Source organism: Pavona decussata, unplaced genomic scaffold (assembly GCF_977016875.1).
Source record: "Pavona decussata unplaced genomic scaffold, jaPavDecu1.1 SCAFFOLD_186, whole genome shotgun sequence".
Taxonomy (NCBI): domain Eukaryota; kingdom Metazoa; phylum Cnidaria; class Anthozoa; order Scleractinia; family Agariciidae; genus Pavona; species Pavona decussata.
In genome coordinates, this window is record NW_028145595.1 from 1,824,807 (window position 1) to 1,849,157 (window position 24,351).

The 24,351-nt window shown below is 38.8% G+C and overlaps 1 protein-coding gene and 1 long non-coding RNA gene across 2 annotated transcripts in view; one reads left to right on the top strand and one right to left on the bottom strand.

Moving 5' to 3' along the window:
* The window catches only part of LOC146462638 (uncharacterized), a 243,281-nt gene that overhangs the window by 211,937 nt on the left and 6,993 nt on the right, over nucleotides 1-24,351 (top strand). The gene's annotated exons all lie outside the window — the stretch shown is intronic.
* Nucleotides 1-24,351, bottom strand: part of LOC146462644 (uncharacterized) — a 43,960-nt gene that overhangs the window by 6,053 nt on the left and 13,556 nt on the right. The window contains exons 17-41 of the mRNA XM_085085423.1: nucleotides 23,835-23,903; nucleotides 23,123-23,224; nucleotides 22,362-22,442; nucleotides 21,854-21,907; nucleotides 21,158-21,305; nucleotides 17,951-18,229; nucleotides 16,990-17,121; nucleotides 16,287-16,459; nucleotides 15,389-15,526; nucleotides 14,670-14,736; nucleotides 13,872-13,971; nucleotides 13,045-13,152; nucleotides 11,868-11,943; nucleotides 11,038-11,127; nucleotides 10,575-10,641; nucleotides 9,788-9,970; nucleotides 9,029-9,346; nucleotides 8,207-8,410; nucleotides 6,843-7,001; nucleotides 6,541-6,761; nucleotides 5,670-5,998; nucleotides 5,088-5,279; nucleotides 2,646-2,801; nucleotides 1,396-1,694; nucleotides 47-217 (exon numbers count right to left, since the gene is read on the bottom strand). Of these exons, the coding sequence (XP_084941549.1) occupies nucleotides 47-217; nucleotides 1,396-1,694; nucleotides 2,646-2,801; nucleotides 5,088-5,279; nucleotides 5,670-5,998; nucleotides 6,541-6,761; nucleotides 6,843-7,001; nucleotides 8,207-8,410; nucleotides 9,029-9,346; nucleotides 9,788-9,970; nucleotides 10,575-10,641; nucleotides 11,038-11,127; nucleotides 11,868-11,943; nucleotides 13,045-13,152; nucleotides 13,872-13,971; nucleotides 14,670-14,736; nucleotides 15,389-15,526; nucleotides 16,287-16,459; nucleotides 16,990-17,121; nucleotides 17,951-18,229; nucleotides 21,158-21,305; nucleotides 21,854-21,907; nucleotides 22,362-22,442; nucleotides 23,123-23,224; nucleotides 23,835-23,903 (3,916 nt within the window). The remainder of the gene's footprint in view (nucleotides 1-46; nucleotides 218-1,395; nucleotides 1,695-2,645; nucleotides 2,802-5,087; nucleotides 5,280-5,669; nucleotides 5,999-6,540; nucleotides 6,762-6,842; nucleotides 7,002-8,206; nucleotides 8,411-9,028; nucleotides 9,347-9,787; nucleotides 9,971-10,574; nucleotides 10,642-11,037; nucleotides 11,128-11,867; nucleotides 11,944-13,044; nucleotides 13,153-13,871; nucleotides 13,972-14,669; nucleotides 14,737-15,388; nucleotides 15,527-16,286; nucleotides 16,460-16,989; nucleotides 17,122-17,950; nucleotides 18,230-21,157; nucleotides 21,306-21,853; nucleotides 21,908-22,361; nucleotides 22,443-23,122; nucleotides 23,225-23,834; nucleotides 23,904-24,351) is intronic.

Genomic DNA, 24,351 nt, shown 5'->3' on the forward strand with positions numbered 1-24,351 from the left:
TTTGGTATAATAGTGTTGCGCTAGGACCTAGACATACACCACTCACCGGGGCAGTACGTGCAAGATCGTTCCTCCTCAGTAAGCACACTGGATTCACACTGCTTTCCTCCACAGCGCGGCTTGGGATTGGTGCATGTTTTAACCCTCCTTTGCTTGCCACTTGCACAAAGCTTGTCACATCGTCCCCACTCACTCCACTCTGTCAATCCACCATCCACTAAAAGAACAACAAAATTTCTCCATAATCACGTGTTAAAAAGCAAACATTTTTCGTCATTTGTGAATGATATCTTGTGGTTAGAGCCACTTTTTTTACAATTTGCTCAGGCGATTTTACGTGCTAAAAGACTACTAAAATTTGATTTAATAAAATGAGCGAGAAGCCAAGCTGAAAGCAAGCTGACGTCAGCGTGCAGCCTACGGGCAAATGAGCCAATCAGCCAATCAGAGCGCGCTCTTTACTGACTCTATCATATAAAATTAGTTTATCACCGGCTAAATGTTAGCAGGAAAAAAAACAGAATCGCCTCGATTATTCTTGATAGATGTATTTTTTTTAATCAGTTTTTCACACAGGCATACTCGGAAAAAGAAAATTCGAGTGCTCCCAACAGGAGTCGCACAAATGACCTTCCGATTACTAGTTCAGATGCTCTACCACTGAGCTACTTGTGGAGCTAAAGCAATTAAAATAGGTTTTTGTGACAAACATCTTAGCAGCTGCTTGAAATCTTCATGATATAATTACAATAGATGAGTTAAAGTGAAGCCCACCTAAAAGGTGGTCAATGAAAGTAGTTCATCACCCTCCTTAATGGCTTACTATAAATGCATTTGCGTTGTTTTTGCTTGGAGAGACCCAGATGGTGCTTCTGCAAGGTGCCTGGAATGAAACTAAGACACACTAACTAATCAGCTGTTCAAAGAAAGTATTTACGGATTGGCAAGTTCTTAAGTGTCTCTTCAGAGGTTAACCTTTGACTCTTATCGTCAAGATGACACGGATGGTGCAGTGGTGAGAGCAATCGCCTCCTGCCAATGTGGCCCGGATTCGATTTCTTGGCTTGGCGTCGTATTAAGGTTGAGTTTTTTACTGGTTCTCTTGCTTGCTCCGAAAGGTCTTTTCTCCGGTTACTCCGGTTTTCCCCTCTACTCAAAAACAACATTTCCAAAGTCCAATTGGACTTTGAGATTTATCGTATACCGTAAAGCGCATTTGATGATCTTGTCAGGCAATTATGCGCTATACAAATTCAATTTAATTTAACTTAAGGTTACATAAAATCAAAAACACATCTACAGCCAGAAGTATGGCTTAACTATCGCTAAACAATTAGCTTAATGACAGTTACTGCTTTTGCTTTTTCGGATGGAACTGATATAGCTATACCCTACCTGGTCTTCTATTCGCATCACAGTCATCTTCATTCACCCAGTACCAGATCACACCAGGGTCTCTCATGCCACCATCCCAGATCCAATCAGCCGGATGCCGGTCCGTACCGGCCCATAAAATTGAACCCGCGGGGTAGGAGGTGGGGCTTCCGGATGTGGTCAGTATAGCCTTCTTACCAGTCCCTTTAGCGTCAAACCAGGGCATTCTCTTGTCTATGGACTTCCACCAAGAGTATTCCCATTTGCTGAACTTCCGTATCAGTTTTATGTCTCTTTGCTTGTCATTTGTTGCCAGGAAACTAAAAAAGGAGGGAAATTTAAGTAACAGTTACATGAGTACCTACAATCATGATCAAAAGTGTTGAGACAATTTACCTAAACTAACGTTTTCCAACTAACAATGGTATTTTAAAATTTGAATGAAAACGCCTTTTTCATCTGTAGTCACCCCCCCCCCCCCCCCCAACAATGTTGCAAAACGCTTCCTGAATGTTTATTTGTTTCCAATATTGAAAAAGAGGGAAGGGAAAGCTCCCTTTCACGAGGAGAGAGAGAAGAATTTACACCGAGGTGTCTCAACAACTTTTTCCATGATTGAAGATGCGCAGACTGTTAAACTCTGAAATCTTCCTGCATTGTAACTCTAAACCTTCCCGCTGCACGCCAGCGAATCTGAATTATTTCTAATTTCATTCTTAAAACTAAATTGTTTCACCAACAGAAAGTCGTTGAAGGCTTAATGATCCTCTCATCCTTTGCAATGGAACGCTAGCTTGATGAATAAATTTATTGATACCGTGCGAACATTTCCCCTCGGAAAAAGTGTCGATCGCACTGAGGATTACAATTTTTGATCCTAAAGAAAAGGACGATCAACTCTCTTAATCTTGACGATGACGCCATTAAATCCAAATTAAGTTGTGTTTGCTTTTAATAAAATAAAACCGTTTAGTCTTATGCTTCAAGTTAAGAACAAGAAACAAAAGTTTGATCATGATAGATTAGATTTTTTGATGAGGGCTGTCAACCTTTCCTTACGAGAAAACTATCCTGAAGAGGCACAAAAGTTAAGCCTTGGGTGAACCTCTACTTCTTCCCGAATAACAGCGAATTCGGCGTGTCCCGGTAGAACTGGCTGGGATTTGTTCTCGGCGACGTTTCAATCCCAAAAGCGCATAGAGACAATACTTTTTTTTTGCAAGAGCTGTATTCCCCTACCATGATACATTTAAAAGTCTTCAAAAACAAACCTATAAGAGATAGGGGCCTGAAAGATTCCACCCCAATGACGGCGAGAATTAGCGTCCAACATGTACTGGAACGAGCCATTGCCGTTGAGGTTTTTAATATGGTCTGCAAGATTCAAAATGGAGTAGTCCTTATGCAACGCCGGGCGGACTTGGTTCCTGTAAAATTCAAGACAAAAACACGTAAATTACTTGTAACAATATTTTTGGTGTTCCCTACGATTTCGTTTCGTCCTCCTGTTGCGCTTGTCACGCAAGCCTTGTAGGTGAGGGTAGGGTAACACAGCCTTCTTTACAGACACTTTTTGGGCTTGTCACGCATTCGTGGGGAAGAAATGAATGCGTGACGCGTCACTATGTAGAAGGCTAGGTAACACTCTGCGCTGTCATAAAGCCACATGACCGATACTTGAATTGGTTTGTGTAACATCAGGCAACTAGCGCTATTAAAAATACCCTTCAGGCAGTCTCGTTCCCAGGTTTAAAAGCACTGAGATTAAAGGGCCGAGCTTCCTTATCGGAAACCGGGGGCAGAATACGTCCCAGTCAGTTCAATGGCTGATGTCACATTCGATTGCGATTGCGCGGCTAGAACGATTGAGGACGAAGAAGCGCTTAAGCTGGAAGTTTCAGTTGTCTATCATAAGGTTGTACTTAAGATTTGTGTGGTCTGTTAGGTTCTCTATTACCAAATTAAAAGCCTGCCTGTAGAGTTTATTAGTGGAGAAACGTTTTGTGTCCATCGGGGCAACACAACTATAGATATATTATTGTAAAATTGCTTTTCCATCTAACCTTTGTACTGAGGTAGCTGTATGCATTAGATTACTTTAGTAACGGACAAACAGAAAAATTGGCATGTTCGAAACGAAAAAAAAAAAACATCGTCAACAACGAGTTATTAAGAGATATAAAACGTAATTATATGATTTTGGGAAAACGAAACAATACCAGAAAAAGGGATAGCAAGTTTTTACAAAAATCGAGATCTAGAGTGCTTAGAGACTAGTTAGTAACACTACGCACAAAACATACAGTTGAGTTAAGAATTACTAGCTGATCAAGGCGAGGGAATAATTTAAATACAGTCGAACCTCTTTATTACGGACACCAAGGGGACAGGAATAAGTGTCCGCATTATAGAGGTGTCCGTTTTAGAGAAGTAGGCTTTATATGGATTTCGGTCTCTCAGGGACCAAATGAACTGTCCGTAATAGAGAGGTGTCCGTATTATAGAGGTGTCCGTAAGGCCAGGTTCGACTGTAACCAGGTTTTAGTGTTTGGTGGGTAAAAAATTTCGCCGACGAAATGGCAGAGGTTACCTGAATGACTACGCCTTAACTTCGTTTGTAACGCACGAATCAATCGATCGATCGATCGATCAATCAATCAATCAATCAATCAATCAATCAATCAATCAATCAATCAATCAATCAATCAGTCAGTCAGTCAGTCAGTCAGTCAGTCAGTCAGTCAGTCAGTCAGTCAGTCAGTCAATAAACCACTATGAATCGATCATTTATCTATTCACGTTACGTCTAATGAGCTTAAACTCGTTCAAAATACGTCCGCACTAAAAATTATAAAAATTAAAACTATATAAAAAATTACAAAGACTACTACAGTCGAACCTCCACTAACGGCCACCTCTCCACAACGGCCACCTCTCTACAACGGCCACTTTTTTTTGTCCCGGCGGACAGTCCATACATTAGCTCTTGTTTAAACCTCTCTACAACGGCCACCTCTCTACAACGGCAACGGCCACTAAAGTGCGTCCCCAACTACCAAAATAACCTCTCGACAACGGCCAGTCTAGTACTTTTTTGTAAAACCTTTTTTTCTAAACTGATGCAGTAATCGACATTTGTCTTTGGAACACTACGTTTCTGTATCCATTTTAATGATATATGTATTTTGATTGTGTTCCGTTTATATGCTGCAGTAAGCATAAATTGTCTACAATAATATAGCGAATGTTGCGAACCTTGCTCGTTTCGTCTTGTTAACATTTTGATTCAAAACATTATTTACGTTTTATTGTGTACTTTATCTATATATATTATTTAAGATTGGATTGCCATTTTAGGCTACAGTAAGCATGAACTTGGCACAATAAACATGTTGTACTTCCTGAAAGAAAAGTGTTATATTACACCCCTACCTCCCCATAACGGCCACCTCTCCACAACGGCCACTTTCTTCTGTCCCCAAGGTGGCCGTTGTGGAGAGGTTCAACTGTATATCGGTAAAAACTACTATCAAAATTAAAATAGAAGTGGCGACTATTATAAGAACTAAGATTACTAAAATAATTAAGTGCTGATATATAAAATTTAAAGTTTCATTTCTAATCGTCCTCATCAACTTGGAGTGAGTTCTAGCACGAAAATAAAACCGTTCTCCACGTGTTCCAAAAGTTCAAAGACACGTGATTGAACTTACCTCCTCGAGGCCTGAGCCCGAGTCCAACCGTTGTGGGCACTGGTAACTAGGAGAGTGAACCCACCCTCAGATGTCGTCATGTCGCAATAGACGGGGAGATACTGGGAAGCACTAACTCTTATCATTTGAAAGCCATCCTCATACTTGTTACCAGCTCTCACTCCGTGCACTTTTAAATCATTGCATGACAATCTAAGACAAGAAAACAATCCCTGTTACAGTAATTCTTATCCCTATTACAAAAACAAAAACAACTGAAATAAGTTGATTGCCAGCTCATACCTCTTAAATACCATCACTTAAAGACCGGAAACTGCAGAACACGGTGAAAAAAGTAAGGTGTTTTGTTTAAGCAATTGGTGACAACAATGTTGGAATAATCTCATCGCTAATGGTGTTTTGCCATACCTTTCACAACTAACCCTATTTTCCTCCAAATAATTTTCCTATCATCTCGTCTCCCAACTGATGTTGATTTCAGGCTTGAAAGGGTTTTATGGAGCTGTTGTCGTATTAGAGAAAATGTGTTTTATCTCTTGCACATTTGGAGTGAGTTCATTTCTTCGCATTAATTATTCTTACCTGGCTCCCTCCCTCATCCAGTATCTCACCACACCTGGGTTGGGCTTCTCTTTCAAGTACTTTGGTGACCTGGCACCCCAGTTGAATACCAGAGTTCCAGAAGTGTCATCCGCTGAAGCTGTACTGCTTAACAGTAGATTCCTTGTTAAACCTAGTCGGGGCATCCGCTTTCCCAAGTTGCATTTCTCGTCCCAGGAGTCGAACTTTTTAACTATTTTCACTTGGGTTTGTTTGAAGCCTTGGGAAAGGAATGTGTAGTCACGTGGTACCTCCCAGATTCCTCCCCAACGGTTCTTGCCATCTGCCTCAATGCGATATTGGAAGTATTCCTGGTAAAACACATAGTTCAAATCTCACTTAAGGTGGCTCCCAACGATTTGCAGGATTTCCCCTCAGCTATAATATAACCGATCATTACTTAGCAATCTTTTTCATTGGATAGTACAATAGTGCCTGACCATTGGCAAAGATGTTATATTCATTTAGTTGCTTAATTGGTTACCGTAGTAACAATTTCACATAATTAAAGCAGCGCTAAACAAGTTTAGGTTTTAGGTGAATTTAACTAAAAACGAGTTGGGCGACCCCCATTCTTTACTTTCGATTTGTAAGCAGCATGTCAAGTCGCAACTTTTACAAAGTTCAGAGCCATCTTAAATTTTTGGAAAAAGTTAAGAAAGCACCTAAAACTTTTTTTTACCGATAATTAGGCATGTATTTGATACAATTATTGTTGTATCAACTGATGGTGGTATTGATTTGTCAAAGTTACGTGCTGGAAACCGGTGTCAGCCACCTTAAGTTTTCTGGTGCGAGCTCAATATTTGTTTTCAATTGACTATGTCATGTTAGTAGAAGACAGCTAAGTTACCTGGGATTTGTCAAAGTCCTTTAGGGCGTCTGCGACTCCAAGAATTGAGAAGTCATCTCGTAATGACGGATTGTCCGTGTTTCTCTGTTTAATGCTGTTCTTGTCCCACCCCCTGTGAGTCTTGCTTGTGAGTAGTAGTGTCCAGGCCCCTCCATCCGTTGTAAAGTCACAATAGGTTTTGACTTGTTGAAGTCCTGGCGGCTTGATTGTAAAAACACCGTCTGATCGGGGAAACAGCCCAAAATACAAATTATTAGTAACTTACTGTAGTTCTAAAGAAACAATACATTCTTTTTACTAACCAGAAACAGGGTTTGTCAGAAGTCCTCTGAAGTTTACTTCCATACAGGACCTTGGGATTTCATAAGGTCCTTCTCTCATCCAGTACCAGATATATGATGGTTGCCTTTCCTTAAGATGGCCACTTATCCATGGTGCGGGATGATAATTTTTATCATCACCTAAAAAATGCAAATATAATGAGGCGTTTAAGGTACTGCAGCCGAAACCCACAGGGGCCGAGGACTATCTACACCTAACAATAATGACACCTAAATGAGTCTCGTTATTTTTTAAAACAATCTTGCTTTCACTGAAAAATATATACTGTATAGCAAAGGGAGACAGTGAGGTAACTACATGGCCCAGGTTTAATCCTTTTTTACTAATTACTTCTAGAGTGGACTTCATGAATCTACACTTCTTTTCTTATCTTCGCAAATTAGCATAGTCTTTTTTAAAGCCTGCCCTCTATTTTCCCAAACGTTGATTTTTCTTCGAATTATCTTCTGTTTATTTTCCTTTATCCAGTTTGCCTTTCTTTATTGACAATTGTCTGTAATTAGTTACATGTTTGGTCTTAGGTTAAACGGAGGAGCCTAATGCCAAGCTGCTTTCACCTTTTATGGGGTACCGGTGGGTGTACAAAGACAAATATACAAAAACAGTGTAACGTAACGTAATCTGGTGTGATCATCATGATAATTCTTATTGCGTGCAGCAGAATGGTTCGTTGTATACTACTTAAGACTTAGACCTTCCTAGAAAACTGTTCAAGTCATTCTTCACTTTCCTATCGTATCCTCCCAGGACATCCACGTCAATGTTCGTCTGTTGGACTCTGAAACCCTCTTGTATTTCCTCCACTTCTCTCCTCACCGCTCTGTATTCTCTGTCTTGTGGGTGTCGGTCTCGCGCCTATTTCTTTCTTTCTTTCTTCCTTCCTTTCTTTCTTTCTTTCTTTCTTTCTTTCTTTCTTTCTTTCTTTCTTTCTTTCTTTCTTTCTTTCTTTCTTTTGTTTTGCAATTAATTTTTTTTATTGACAAAAGCGGCGAGCGGTACAGTAATTAAACAATCTCATGCAGTAAGCAGTATTAACTTACATAAAAAGCTTATTCAACTTAAAAACTGCTAACGAAAGGAAAGAAGGAAGGAACTAGAACCTTTGAACACAATTAAGATAAATGAAAATGCACATGCATGTCTATGGATACTCAAAAAGAAAAAGGTTGGGGAAGGGAAGGAATTACTTTATTCCGCGGCTCAAAAGAGCATATTATAGAAAGGATATTGGCTGAAGACTGCCTTTCTTTCCCTTTAGCTTGTCCTCTCCCCGTCAGCGTTAGCTTTTCCATCCCTTTTTATCCGATATTAGATTAATACCAACCTGTTATCGTTCCATCCCACCAAGACTTAGCATTTTTTGAAGTCGTTAACCTGGCATTAGCAATCCATGGCATTCTTTGTTCAATACCGTTGTCTGCATAATCCCAGTCATCAAACTTTTTGATGAGCTCGACGTCAGTTTGCTTGTTGTTTGTGGCCGTAAAGGTATAGCCTCTTTGTGCTTCCCATATACCTCCCCATCGACCTGGGTGATAACATAACAGAAAAGAGAATTCAGGTTTATACGTATAGTATTGGAAATAAATTTCACCGCAACATCTGAATGGTTTCTAACGGCTGCGTCTCCTGAATTTGGTTCACAAACGTTGGGAGATTTTGGAAAGGTCTTACAAAGCGCATTTAAACGCAACAGTTTACTTGTTCTTCAAATAGCTTACTAAAAAGTTTGATAGGCTGTTTGCAAAGTCCCTTTAATGAGGAATGTCAAACCGAATGATTCTTGAAGATGGTTCTTTTTGAAAACGCCTTCAAATGGCTTCTTGAAAAAAAAATTAATCCATTTGATCGGCTGTTCACAAACTCCCTTTTAATGAAAGGTTTCATGTTAAATGAATTTGAAGAGTGTTCTATTTGAGATGGAATAGGACACTCCAATAGGTTTCTAAGAAGACCCTGAAAACCACAACACAATTTGATTGGTTTTCCATGAAGCGTTTTTAAACACGTGTACAATTGCCAAGTTCTACCCAACTACCAAGTTCAGAAAACTAAAAAGGAAAAACACCATCACTCAAGAAAATAAAACACTTTCGTAAAACCTTTTTACCGCGTATTTTGTTCTTCAAGTATAATTATTGCTTACCTCGACTCTGAGCTTCCAGTCGATATTCAAACTTTGATCCGGCTACGTTGATGTCAGCTTTGATGCTGTCTGCATGTTTGAGGATAGAATAATCGCCATACAGCTGAGGAGAGTCAGCGTTTCTTAAACGAACGTTCTGTGCAGTCCAGCTATTAGTGTGACTCGCAACCAATAGCGTCCATCCGCCACCGTCACGTGACATGTCACAGTACGCCATGATTTCCTGGGAACCTGTTGGGTTAATCTTGTAGATACCGTCGGGGTAGTACCGGTTCTTTTCCTGGGCGATTTGCTGTAAATGTCTGCATGATATCGCAACTGAACCGATAGAATAAGAATAAAATAACAAGGTCAAACACGAATTTGTTAAATGAATTGAGAAATAATAGATCGTTCATTGGAGTATTTTAAAAAAGAATTAAAGGGGCGCTGTCATGGAGATTTTGCTGTATGTTGGCACACGACTGCTCAAATATTTGACAAAAGACCTCTTCTCTAACTTGAAACTGTTCTTAGAGTACCGAGAGAAAAAGGTGAGGTTACAAACGCCCACCGCTCTAAACTGCCGCGGTAACAACCGTGCAAGTTTTGTACTGGAAGGATTTAGCTTAGATCCGTTACGACACTTACAAATTTACTCCATACATGTACTAAGGAAGGTGTTGACATCGTCAAGGTATATTTTGAAGGGTTGTGTGGACTCAATTCTTTACTTGCTTCCGTTTACTAGTTTCAAAATGAAAGGATACACTCACTTACCAGGACAGCTCTCTGTATTACAGTCCTCAGATTCTTGTCGATCTCCAGGGCAATCAGCTCCTCCGTGCACAGGAAATGGATTGTCACAGAAGCGATGTCTCTTTCTCTTGCCCCCGTTGCAACCCTTGTTACAGACAGTCCACGAAGACCACTTCCCCCATGATCCACCGCAGGGAAACAACGCTGAAAGTGATTAAGTTAAGATGTTGAAAAGTTTGAGCCACATCAAAAATATATCCTTCGTGGGTATATAACGAATTCACAATTTGTCCAGCTCCCAGTTTGCTTGATAGCTAGCTTAGTTGATAGAGCGCTGCACTGGCATCGCAGAGGTCACGGGTTCGAATCCCGTTCAAGCCCGAATTTTTTTCAGGCTTTCTTTTGGTAACTGTTTAAGCTGCCTAAATAACTGCGAGGGTCTTTCTTCTATTCAAGTATATGTTTCACATATTCAGATTCATTCAGAAATCAAACTACCGTTATGTAAACAATTCGATTTATTCCTTTATTTCGTTTAAGTAATCCTCCAGTCAAGTCCAAAGACAATTCACTCCAATGTTCTCGATCGCTTCCGAACACTTTCAAAAAATGCACTCAATAATTTCGTCGACTACATGTGCCAACACATTTGATTTTTACGCCATTTTGGATGGACATATTTGAACTCGTGCGTCATTGATTCATTTTTTGCATCTCTATCGATACTGTGTTTCCCAATTAGAATGAATCTGGCCCTGTGCTCAATTGTTACCTAATACAATAAAAGCGTGATTATTTTCTTTCTTACCAGAGGCACAACCGTCTTTGGGATCAAAGCCGCCTTCACAATGACACTTCCCTTCGTTGGTACAGACCTAACAACACAGATCGAGTGTTGAGTTAGAATTTCAGACTATTTTGTTGGTTTCCTTTCACCTCGTGTCATGAAACTGAAACACGCGGGAAAATTGACTTGACCACAACACTGATTGCGAGTCTATTTAGCGCCAGCTAAAACTTTTTTGTTTTTTACGAAAAAACACGCAAAAATGCATGATACCGCAGAATATCTGTTGTATACCTGAAATTATGTTACCGCACCATACAACGTGTTTAATAATATGAATATCTACTAGCACTTAGCCAATCAGAGCGTGTGCTTTCTAGCTCACATCCAGGGTCGTGGTGGGACCAATAAAGCACTAAGAGACAAAGCCAGCATTTGTTTCCGTTCTGATAGCAAGTAAATTGATAATTTAACTTCCACTCACCCCTCTTCCATTGCACTCTTTGTTTCCCACAAATGGACACTTGCGAATATTCAACTGAGTATACGACTGGCACTTGTAGTTGACACACATCTGGAGATGTTTGTGATAAAACAAATTAAAACAGGTCATCATCTTCCAATAATTCTGAAATAATAACTATGGGTGATGCCTCATATAACCCAGCCTGTTTTATTGTTCTATTCAAGTCTATTGTGTTAACTTAAGACTTGAGCTCTGATCCGCTTGAAATTATTATATTTGAGATCGCAAGGAGCAACCATTTTCACTCTAATTTTAGTTTGGTCAAACTCCAAGTTTTTAAAACCACTTCCACAAGCATCGATTCAACACCAACAACAACAACAATAAAGCAATAAAAAAAGCTCAAAATATCTTTCAGTGTTTTGTTTTATTCTGATCTGTACAAAAATACCTTAATTTATAACTGCAGTGCACTCCTATTAAGGACGGTACCTATTAATACAGAAGTATTTTTGCACAGTTTATGATTATGCGCGAAAACTGATTTTAGTATGGGCTACTGGAATCTAGAAAAAAAAATGGGGGTAGCGGGGCCTTTTTAGCGATAATTAATCAACAATTATTCTAAAAAACCGTAAAATACAAAACAATGTATGGCCTTTTCATGGTTACCCTCAATTTTCTTTTTGGATACTAAGAGCACTTGCTAAGTTCTGCTTTCTCCGCATAGTTTTAAACCGCGCAAAAATATCCCTGTATTAGTAGGCACCACCCATAGGAAACCTGAGTATCTCGAGATGCGCAGAACGTATGCGCAGGAGCAAAAGTAAGCACCGTCCATAAAATACCTTTTGATTTCCACATTTTGTTCCATCTCTGACCATCCCAAGGCCAGCAAAGTCTCCAGGTTTTAAGGTAGCAGCGCTGAGGAAGAAAATGAATTAATACAAGGAGAAAGTTTAACTAAGAGAAAAATATACTTGTAAAAGCACCAAATGACAGATAATATTCCCACCATTTTGAAAGGTTTGGGCCTTTGTAGTCAAACAACTAAATTATCTTATAGCGAGATCTCCCATGCACAATCTTTGGCGATGAGATCTTTGTTTTGGAAAGATTTTACGAAACTCTGGTATTTTGGCTTATAACTGGCATGGGTGATTTTGGAAAAAGGAAAGAAAAGTAACTATTGCTTGCAATTTTGATGGGAATTGCAGAGGAATAAGGTAAAAACTCACTCAATTGTAGTCTTTAAACAATTGAAGTTGTCTTACTTCTGCGGATTTCGCCTTACTGCTATAGTTTGCAAGTGCGACAGAGGGATGGCCATGGCGTGGTTGTAAAACCACAACCAAAGTGATTACTTTGGCCAACTGTTTTCCATAACTACTAGAACCTCAGCTCATTTTCGACCTCACACCTGCCGAACTAATATCAAGCAATTTACTATACTCTATAGAGGGCCAAAAATATGGAATGCTTTGCCATTATCAATTACGTCTTCCCCTAGTCTATCCATCTTCAAAAGAAAGCTTCTTGATTTCCTCAGTTAATTGCATGAAACGTCCGACTCTGTTATGTCTTTATAGTCTTACCACCGTATGTTAAAAAATCTAAATAACAATGTCTTTACTGGTCTTAAAGTCCTAACATATCTCCGAGGAGACCTCTCAGTATAAGCCCGGGGGTTTCTTGAGGTCTCCTCGCCACTTCTTACTTCTTCTTTTACTATTATTATTTACTCTAAATTTATGTGCGATCCTAGTCTATTATTCATTGAAACTTTCTGTTTGTATGTTGTGGTAAATAAATAAATAAATAAATAAATAAATAAATAATTTTCCAGAGTTAAGCTTCTAAAAGACATGTTCCAATTGAACTGTCACCTTAACTCAGTTTACAGCTATATTTTCGAAAAGTGGATAAAATTGTTCTTGATGTTTGAAGGGTTTCTTTGATTAAAGGAAACAAACTTTGTCCAGTTAATGAAGATGTGCAATATGGACAGTACGATCTGAGACAAACCTGCACTGTTTTCCATTATCCAGACTGATCTTTGCGTAGCTCCCTCCATATTTAACAGCTGGTGATTTGCTGCTGCTTTGGCACTGAAGCTGGCCGCATAAAACGTCACTAAAGATGAACAAAGTTTTTAGCCAGATATTTTGTAATGTTTTAAGAAAAAAGGATATTTCTCTGATAGGCCGATTATTGTAAGGACGCTTAGACAGTTTTTTTGGAACGTTTTGGTCTGAATCAATGTCAAGCAGGCTAATGAGAGAAGCCATATTTGTCGCAACAACCTCAATCAATCAATCAATCAATCAATCAATCCATCAATCAATCATTCAATCAATCAATCAATCAAGCAAGCAAGCAAGCAAGCAAGCAAGTAAGAATGTAATCAATCAGTTAACCAATCAATCAATCAATCAATCAATCAATCAATCCATCAATCCATTCATCCATCCATCCCTCCATCAATTAATCAATCAATTAATCACTAAATCAATTAATCATTCAATCAATTAATTAAACTTCGTTTTGTCCGCTTTTGCTCACACGTAGACAATAACTCTTTGTTATTCCCTGTGTAAATGGTCCAACTTATAAAAAAGGTTCAGTTTCAACAAAACCTACCGAAATCAGCTTCATGTAGACAGGCTCTCGTGCTATCTCTCATCGAGTTTTTATTCTGACTCATCTTCGGTTCAGATGAGATGTTAAGATCACGTTTTTCTGGTTTTTGGCTCAAGATCTTTACGTTTTTGTCAGTTAGGGGCGAATCAATCTCATGCATGCAACCAGCATATAGCTAAGGCTAACTTCTCACAGCTGTCTTGAGTTCTTACCTTGAAGCACAGGATGCTTTTTTGGTTGGGTCACAAGTTCCATATCCACGAGCCTCTGTGTTTAGTTTGTCATAACATCCCTTATCGGCATTCTTGGCCGCTACAAACAGTGGAAGGTCATAAACTATACGATAACTGAAAAACTTTGTTCTTGGTTTTAATTCAATACCAAAGGAAAGAAAAAACATAAAATCCAAGAGGGCGGGTCCTGCGAATTTGTTTCGTCTGGTACCACTCTTGATGAAAATTAGGTTGATTTAAATACGCATGCAGTAGAGTATATGTGTTTCTGTCAATGAGCAGTGGGCTGATATTTTCCCAGGGAAATTTGATTTTAGGATTTTAGTGCTTATATATATTTGCTTATTTTAAGAGTATGAGATTTCCAAGGAAACTATGAGACCAAAACTGCGGGACATAAACGAATTTTTACTCTTTCTGTGTGGCCATGGAATAGAGAAAAGCCACACAGTGCCATGTGTTTGTAAAAATGGTAAGGCAGGTTAAAGTGTCGAGCGACTGGTTTTGATAGATCTCTCCCATTTCTTTCCAGGTTTCGAAATTGTTCGTGAACTCGGTCGCCAAGTTTTCTTCCTGTCTCCCAAATAAAGTGTATTTATGCAACAGATAACATTAGTGGAGATGCATGAACGCAAGTTGCTTCGATTAAACATAGTTTGTTGGTTTCTTGCCACGCATGGACATTATCAATGACGTCACGCGATCAATTTAAACCGATCAGACTCGAAGAAAGTGTAGTTGCGTAGTGATGAACTATAATATGTTTCAGTTACTTACTTGCCCCCCAGAGGTCCTTGCACTGAGTTTCATGAATCTCGCTGCATTTTCCAAGGTAACAAACAGACTGAAATATCAAATAGGACTATAGCTCAAAAATCTTTCTTTTTTTTTACCCTGTTAACAGCACATGTCATTTTCAACGGCAGGCTTTTATCATGTCAGGAATTACATTCTACACTACGAACAGTCTCAAAGACTCCTTTTACATTTGGTAAAAAATGTAGCAGAGCCAACCTTAACCCTTTAAGCGCTAACAGTGATCAGCACCGAATTTCTCCTTCTAATATCGATGCTTATTCAACCCCTGAGGTCATGAGAATTAAAGACATGATCACCCAATGCGAATTTTCTTGTTATTTAAATAACTTCTCCGCAGTACTTTTATTAAAAACAGTATGGGGACAAGATAGGAGAATTTGTTTTTTGATATTAGGGGTTAGAGAGTTATGCACACAACGTTTTGAATATCATCTGCCCACACGCGCAATTATTTCCTGGCGTTTAAAAACGCCATGATACATTCTAAGCGTTTCTACCCATTGTTACACTGTCAAAACGACATTGTTTTCGCAAGTCTCATGTTTCATGCGTTCATACGTTGAAACTGTTTCGCAAGCCGTTCATTTTGTAGCATTTTCGATCCTTTTAGCGTTGACCATAAACAAAAACACGGCAGAACCTAAACGTCTTCAAAACAAAAAACTTAGTCAACGCACGTTTGAATGTTGTTTATCTCCACTCTCCGAGTAGCCTGTCCACCGCTGACCATCGGTACTGTAGTACAGATAAAACCCAGTAACCCAGTAGTACCAGCTTTGGCGTCCTTGAATCAAGACATTGCTGACAGTTCTGACCTAAAATTAATAAATTTACTAAATTAATATAATAAATTCGAAACAAACTTTGAAAACTTCTACATAAATGCTCAATGAATCTCTTTCTTTGAAGCAGATTGGGTTTTTTTTTGATATTTCTACATAAAGTTGGAATGAAATGAATTCGAAAAGAAATTGACATTAAACTGTTGAAATTTCAAATTTCTTCGAAAAACGTGGAAATAAAAGCTCAGTGTTAAACGAAACAGGATATGATTATCGCCTGTTTTTTTGGCCCTTATTATTTCCTGGGCGTCGCCATTTTGGTGGCACAAAAGAAACGCATAGCACCTTTTTGAAAGAATACGCACAACGGATAGCAAGTTTTATTATTTAAAACGTGATCACTGGATAATGCAGTTCCAGATTTTTGATTGGTTTAGCGGCCATGGTATATGAGCCATTATACATATGCGCGAGAAGCAGCGACCATTAACTTATTTTCTGGTTGCTCTTGCAAAACGAAATCAGCAAAATCTAGCAATATTTCTTGGTTGTTTTTAATGAAACAATTATTCCCCTCGCTATTGTTGGATATGAGATGATTATAGCCAACTTCTATCTCGCTATCATCTCATACCCAACACGTACTCGTGGAATAATTGTTAAATATTTACTAAATTAAACCAGTAGATAATGCTTTTCATGCGCTACTCACTAAGTGATCATAATAATGACATGGCTTCATTTTTAAATGGGCTGGCCGAAAGTAAGGATTCCAATGAGTGTTTCTTCTTACCCGACCAAGGTCAACTTGCAAATACTCGTTTTTGCTCTTCTCCTTGGCGCACCAGTACTTCTTATTATTAAGCCGTCCATACTTGGGTAACTCTCCGGGTTCCCTGTATGAGCTTGCTGTAATCTGACTGTCCTTGATGTCACCATTTTCCATGCCAAGACGATCCGCGCATTCTGTAAATAACATGCATTAACCAGGTAAAATGGCCTTAGCCAATCTTGAAATGTGATTGGCTTCGCACAGCGGCGTAGTCTGTCGACCCTTAGTATATGACGAATATTTTAACCTAATCTGGGGCTCATAAATAATATCGTCAAATACACAACCCCTGGAGACTTTGCAATCGATTTTGTGGATTTAACTGGCAAGGAACAACTTGAATAAATCATACACCAAAACACAGCTACAATTAAGCCAAAATATGGATCAAGGCTAGACAGATTTCTCTCGAAGCACTGACTGAGAGAGTTGCTGACCCCTGCCCTCCCCCGGACGTCTCAATGGGAAGCTAAGTTACTGTAACGGTTAGCAGTGCAATCGGTTGAACTAACTAAGAAATTATGTGACTAGAGATAGAGACAATGTGGACTAGAAGTCTTTGCCAAAGAAACAACGGAAAAAAGTGGATCCTTGAACTACCGACCCTCCGTTTACCACTACACCAGCCGCAGCGCATCTTGAATGACTAAGTTGAGGTAGTTACCTTGTTTCACAAACCATATCTCAAGGTTTGGCTTATCACATCCAGGCCATAATACCATCTCCTTTCCAGCACCAGGCCACCCTCCATAGGTGTGTATACATTTTCCAGACTTGACATGTTTCAGAGAACGTCCTGCCAAATCATTAAAACGAGTTAACGTTATTTTGTTTGCCCTGCAATATTCCTCAGTATTGTTTTGAAAGTATTGTAAACCAGAAAGAACCACCGAAAAACAGTACGACTACAATGCATTCATCTGAATGGCCTCACTCCAGGATTTCATCCATAGATCCGAACCGAAAGATATAACCACCTTTTATGGCATAATAAACAGTACCACAGGAAAGAACTGCCCAAAAGCTTTAATCTGAATAGTCACACTTTAGGATTTCACCCACAGACCCTAAAGCATACTAAAGAGGAAAGTACTGCTTAGTAGCTTTCATTTGAATGGTCACACTTTAAGATTTCATCCACAGACTCAAAAGTTAGAACCACCTTGTACAGCATAATAAAAAGCACCACAAGAAAGTACTGCTTAGTAGCTTTCATTTGAATGGTCAAACTGTAGGATTTCATCCACAGACTCAAAAGTTAGAACCACCTTGTACAGCATAATAAACAGCACCACAGGAAAGTACTGCTTAGTAGCTTCCATTTGAATGGTCAAACTTAAGGATTTCATCCACAGACTCAAAACCAGAAGCACATGTACATAATAAACAGCTGCAATACAGGAAAAAAAGTATTGCTCAGTAGCTCTCATTTTAATAGCCACACTACGGTAATGCAACCACAGACTCAAAAGTTACAAGCATCTCTCAGCTCAGTTAGGACCTCATCAAAATCTGCTGGAGGGATTTCAAGCTCAGTGGTCCTGTTTATTTAGAAATATTTCGTGTTCTCTTGGTATTTAAAACATTTTGTTTAAGTTTTTGAAAATGAGAAGCCTACCACCAACCTGATGTCCGCTGAAACTTAGCGTTATCAGCTGAGCAGCTACCGCTGACCACAATCCTTGCACCGTTGTTGCCACTTAGTGGACACACCCTTCTCCCACTGCAGCTGTGACGTAACACACCATCTACATCCAATGAAAATTGAAGATGGCTTTCCAAACATTTATCACCAGATACATACACCAGGCGATCGTCATTTGGCGGTCTGCAAGACTTGCTTCGCGGCGTGAGGCAAAAATCTTGTTTGTAGGATTTCAGTGGTGTTGGAGCGGTTGGTTTTACTTTTGAAGAGAAAAGTGGTGAACGCTGTTGTTAGTATTTATATACCACCGCTTAAATTCGGCGAAAACGGCGAATGTCAGAAGATAAGCTGCGTCCTATTTAATATTCATCCCCCGATTATATCGACGAGAAATAACAAAGAAAGGGAGACATTTTTTAATTACTTTTTTTTAAAATAATGTAACCACGGTGTAATAAAATTGTGTACTCTAGTCCTGACTTGCACTAACTTTGCAATTTGTTGACCGGCAATCACGTCGAACTATCACTAAGTCTTACCCTTTCATGCCGCAACAAAGCGCAAGCAATTTAGAAATGTTAGAAGGAAACCCCTTTCTGGTTTGCTGATATATCGGATTAAAAATCTATCACAGCACCCTCTTCTTGAAACTTTACAGTTGAACCCGAAGCTCACTTCTCAGCCAACTGTTTATATTTTTCGCTATATTGGACTGAATTTTTCAAAACTCCACAGTTGCCTTCGAAGCTCTCTCTGGAACAACGGTAATTCTTTTCCCGGAGAATCATTCAGCCTAGGGCATGAGTCGTCCTATTTTGAGCTAAATTTTTTTGCAGACTGTTGATGCAAAAAATCCTAAGAAACTTGGTGTTTTGTTACACAGATTTGCATATTTTTCTGTACATACTCAACACTAAAAATACTGTAGTTATCGACTACATGCTCTCTGTGTTAGAGGTAGCACTTTGTGCGGACTTGAAATGCACAAATACAGGGCACTTAAAACTCTTTTTCAATGATTTTCACGTTCATCTTCACATATGTTCACTTTTCAACAAGCGTTTTGCTATATAGAGGCAATAAAATTACGTTGACTGCCATTTCTACTCAATTTATATTGTGGCCGAGAACAGTTTTCCAGTATACAGGTGTTAGTAAAAATTATTTCAAAACTACGTCCTTCTGAAATTAGCATGGTGCAAGATTAACTAAGAACGAATAAATTTTGATGCTTCTTGTTGAGCAAGGTGCCGTTGCCATGGCAACGCAGCATGCTATTAACCGTCCCCAAAAATGGTTTTCCTCAATTTTTGGAAAATGCACTTGTTAGATTTTTTCCATTTTTTGTATCCAGAAAAACCCACAAAATACTAACATAGTGATGCTGCTTTCATGTAATTTTAACAGGGAAATCTCCTGTAAATGTTGGTTTTACACTTTAATGTCTTTTGAAGTTCTGTTTCATTTTGGTTTTTGTTTGTAGGCAAGTTACGCTTTTAGAGAACTACTGTTTTGTCAAATTTCACGAAATTCTAACGAGCAGTTCCTTAGAAAACTGTTCATTTCCATTAAAACCACCAGTCACAATTTTTTGGCCAAATGCGCATGCGTGGCTTTTAATTAGGTTTTCTCAGCAAAGATGATAAGCGTACAAAAAGGATTAGCTTATTGTGAACTCTCTTTCTTTGTTCGGTGATAAATGAAGAAGGATTCACCTTTGTGATCCATTTGGTATAAAATCGAGGGATCGATAGTATTTGCTTACCACAACCCTAGCGCGCTCATTAGCATCACTAACAGAATCTATAAAGCGCGCACAAACTGTGTTTGGCCACCTTAAGCAGCCAGTTTTCAAAGTCCCCAGGGTGGCCGCTTAATAGAGGTCTGACTGTAATTAAAACTCTTGAAGAGTCTGACACAGAAAACTAGAAAGTTTCCGTTGTGTTTGGTTTGATGACTTAATTAGTGTGAAAAAACCTACTGCCAGCCTTCGGTGAAAAGCGAGTCAGCTCAAAGTGCCGCTTTAAACGTTCCATTCAGGCAGATTTAACGATGAACAATCACTAAGCCTAAGTCACTTAGTCTTGTGAGCTAGCCATTCCAAGCAAAGAAAATATATTCCTTCTATTCTATTTCTTTCCTTCTACTGAATCGCTAATTTTGTACCATCCTCAGAGACCCAGGGGCAGTTAGTCGGGTAGCAGGAGTTTTCGTGGGCGAAGGTTTACTGTAAGAACGGTTTACGGTAAACTTTTGCCCACGAAAATCCCTGCTACCCGACTAACTGCCCCTGGGTCCCCGAGGATGATTTTTTACTAATACTAAATATGATTGAGCTGACAAGGAACCACTCGATGGAATTCTTTCAATAGTTATGGATTCATATTCAAGTGAGAACACTTTCCTTCGTCAAAGGAAAACTGTTCCTATAGATCCCATTAAAGTGCCCCTAACCCTTCAATTTGTTTTCTTTTGGTAGATTTCCATATCTTTCAAGAACTCATTTTCGAAAAAAAATTTGAGAAATATTGAATCCTTTTTTTTACGAGCGCTAGAAGTGAAGGCAGTCTTGTCGATATTTTCACCTATCGTTCGCATTAGTCCCCCACTCGGCCAAATATGGAGCGTGACGTAAGAAAAGGACATCGTGCAAAAATATCCGAAGATTCGCGGTAATGCTTCAATTGTAAACAGATAAAATGGTTGAAAAATGTGTGGTTTTTGGATGCAGCAACTCTCGAAATGTAGAGAAAGGAATCAGCATGCATCAGATTCCTTCTGAATCCTTCTGGTTTCCTTTTCTTACGTCACAGCTAAGAAAGTGTCAAATATCGGACGCTTCTCATTGGCTCGTTCCTAATGAGCCCACGAGAGAAAAATTTGTCCAAGCGCGCAAAAATTTAAAAATTTCAGTAGCTTTTAGCGCCCGTAAAATAAAAAGGATTCAATATTTCTACAAAAAAATTTCGAAAATGAGTTCTTCACAGATATGGAAATCTACCAAAAGAAAACAAATTGAAGGGTTAGGGGCACTTTAATAACACTCACAAAAAGGTTCGAAAAAGTATCAACACAAAAGTGTTTTAAGGGAGCTTCTATTAACAGTTCTTTATTTTGCCAAGCATCCAATCATGTGTTGACAACTCTAAGAACGTTTTCAATTTACTACAGATTCAGTTTCATATACCTTCACCCGGAGCGCAACCCATGAAGTCAACTCTAAGACAGGGATGACCATTCCAGTATTGAGGACTGATCCGGAGATATCGGGTCTGGAGTCTAGGGTTCAAACGCCTTGTAAAAACGCTATAGCGGTTTGTACTTCCTTGCACAACCTTAAATAAAAAGAAGCAACAGTGATGGTTAAACTTAAGAACGAGAAGTAGTTGTAAAGAACAGCGGACCCATCGCAATTGAATTGTGAGCGATCGTTTCCGGCGAACTTCAACATTCACCCCTGGGTAACACGGGGCGCATGTGAACTGTTGAAGGTTGGCTTGTTCAAACTCCCTCTTAGCGGGGCCAGAAACACGTTCAAATGCCGTGGCCCTGAATTGGGAAGGTCCTCGATAGCGATAACCCCCGTCTTTTCCTTTTATGTTTTTTTTTTACATTACAAAATCTTACTATTGTAAAAGCGCTCAAGTGCCTCTTTCGAGGACCAATTGTCTTCGTTTTCATCCCTTACTAAGTTTCCTTATCAACTTTCTTGAATAAACCAAACATTCGTTTCTACTTCCCCAAAGGCCAAAGCAGCACCCCATTTCTTTTATTTCTCACCTCCCTTTAAAATTTGCTCGTTTAAGGCCTTTAAAATGTGATGAATATTAGGGAAAACTGGTCAAAAGTGGTAACAAACCAAATAATTATTTTACAAACTTACGGTTTTGGTCTGATTACATGGGTATCCATTGACAATAAAGCTATCCGCTGGACACTGAAATGTTACCAGACAACAAGCATTAAACAATTATTAAATCACAAAACCAACATATGTTTCTTCCTTCAGAACAAAGGAGAATGATGATTTTACACTGGGTTAATAAAAGTGATTTCCCGCCGATGATGAGGTACCTCATTAAATAATATAAAGATGATGGATACAAGATGGCGGTTTTGGAAAATGCATGACGTCACATTTGCATCGAATGAGTGATCCTTTCAAGCTTAGTCTACGTTACTCAAGTAAGTGTGAATTTAAGAGTTGTAGATAATATTTTTAACACCTCATCTAATATCAGAGATACCAAACAATATTTAACTTTTCTGAATGCACTTGAAAACAAATAATCTAGATCTTGATTGAAACATTTCCTTTTATGGCACTACACAGCCAGATAAATGGCTGAATTAATGAGAGCGATAAACTGCAGCGTTCATATTGTACTCACGTCCCTAGAATTCCCAGTGCAGTATTCTGGCACATCACAGTCTGTTTTAACTCCACGGCATAAAGTTCCTTGTTTCGTGAACTAGAAATGGATAAATACCCATTTGAGACTGTAACGGGCCCGCACCTTCCTTACTTAATTTTAAAGCCAACGGAGCGGCAAGCCGTTAAAAGTTCTGTCAATTTCCAACTTTCATTTATTAAAATCAAATTCTGTCGATCAGTTTTAATATCCGTGCATGTATCTGTCTGATTTTAACGTTCCAAAATCTTGGGACACATTCTTCCATTTTAGCACCAGTTACTTGCTTTATGAACCTGTGAAAAATAAAAGTCATTTCTATCGTAACGCTGTTCCGACCTTTTTCAATTTGAAATTCAATGGTCAGTTGCTGAGTAGTGAGGCCCAATACTGTTCAGGCCTATATTTTGACTAGTATAATTCGGGTTATCTATCGTCTAATTCATTTATAAACATCATTATTTTCTTTTCATGCACCACATGATAGATCCTTGTCATTTATCCCTATCTAGACGGACGATGGACAGATTGTTAGCTTTTTCAAAATCTGAGCAAGAGCTACTAACTTTTGCGAGTTTTTCTCGTATTTATTGTTTATTATTTGCTTATTTTGACGTTACCGTGGCAATCATCTTTTAAAAATAATTTCTTTTTTCAAAAACTGTAATTTTTCTGTTCTATCACAACAAGTGATTGAGTGCTAGTGAGAGTACAAATTATGTATCAACATTTTCAGTTACCAAACAGTTCTTGCAGCAGCTGTGGTGCAGATCACTGCATTGGGCTTCTTTCTTCAGAACACAGTTGTGAGGCTCACAACAGCGATCTTTAGCCATGCACATCTGAGGAGATAATACAACTTTAACTTAAAAAGAAATAGTCTGATCGGTAGCCGTATGATAAGGACTGATTGACTGACTGATTGATTGATTGATTGATTGATTGATTGATTGATTGATTGATTGATGATTGATTGATCTGAATATAGCTTTTTGTCGGTGGCTCTCTGAGGAATAGCTCTCAATATCAACCCTGGTCATGAGTCTCAGCCTGAGCAAAGCTACCCATTAAGCTAAACCAATTACTGCAGGGAGAAATTAGACGAGGCAGAAGCTGCATCCCTTAAAACTTTTCCCTCAGTGGACTTAATGATGTCCTCGGGAAAACTTTGCTTAAGAAAGCCAAAGAAAAATCTAGGTCTACTGACTTTGTTCTAAGGTTAGAGCTTCTTCTGACATCTCTTTGAGATTCTTCTGCGGTAAACTGATGTTTGAGAGAGGATGGGACTAACTGAGAAAAACAAAGGATTTCCAGAGAGATGGAAGTCCCTGCATTCTTTCCATTTTCGTTTTGTGTAATCCAATGGAAAATAAAAAAAATGCCCTTCTCTATTTAAAGCTTTCAAAGATTCTACTGGTATGTTTGAGCAAATCTACTGCTGTTCGTACTAACCTCAGGTGTTCCACAGTCACACTCCTCTCCTTCTTCTCGTATACCATTGCCACAGTAACTATTCAGAGCCTAAAAAAATCACGTTATGTTGCCAATGTTTTAGATGGATTGGTTTTCAATTGAGAACATTGTAATCAAAACGTAATTAAATTATTTTCCTGGTTAGTAACATCACTTGAACACAACACTATGAGTCAATGAACTCAAAGCATCTGATAACACTGGCACCGAGCAGTGGTAAACGCGCGCGACAAAGGCGCAGTCAGTATTGGACTAATTCGTCCTTCGGTTGAGAAAGTGGTGCAAGTAAGAACTTAATTTGATCTCGAAAAATACGTAAAGCATACAGAGTGCAAGGTGGACCGAGCTAAAAATATATATACAACAAAGAATAAATGTAGAAAAATATACTTACTTATGCCTAGACAATGTAATGTGAAGACAACCGATGGGAAATGATAACTCAAAAATTAAAATTTCTGATTCTTGAAAGTCCTAACATTATTAGGAGGTCTAA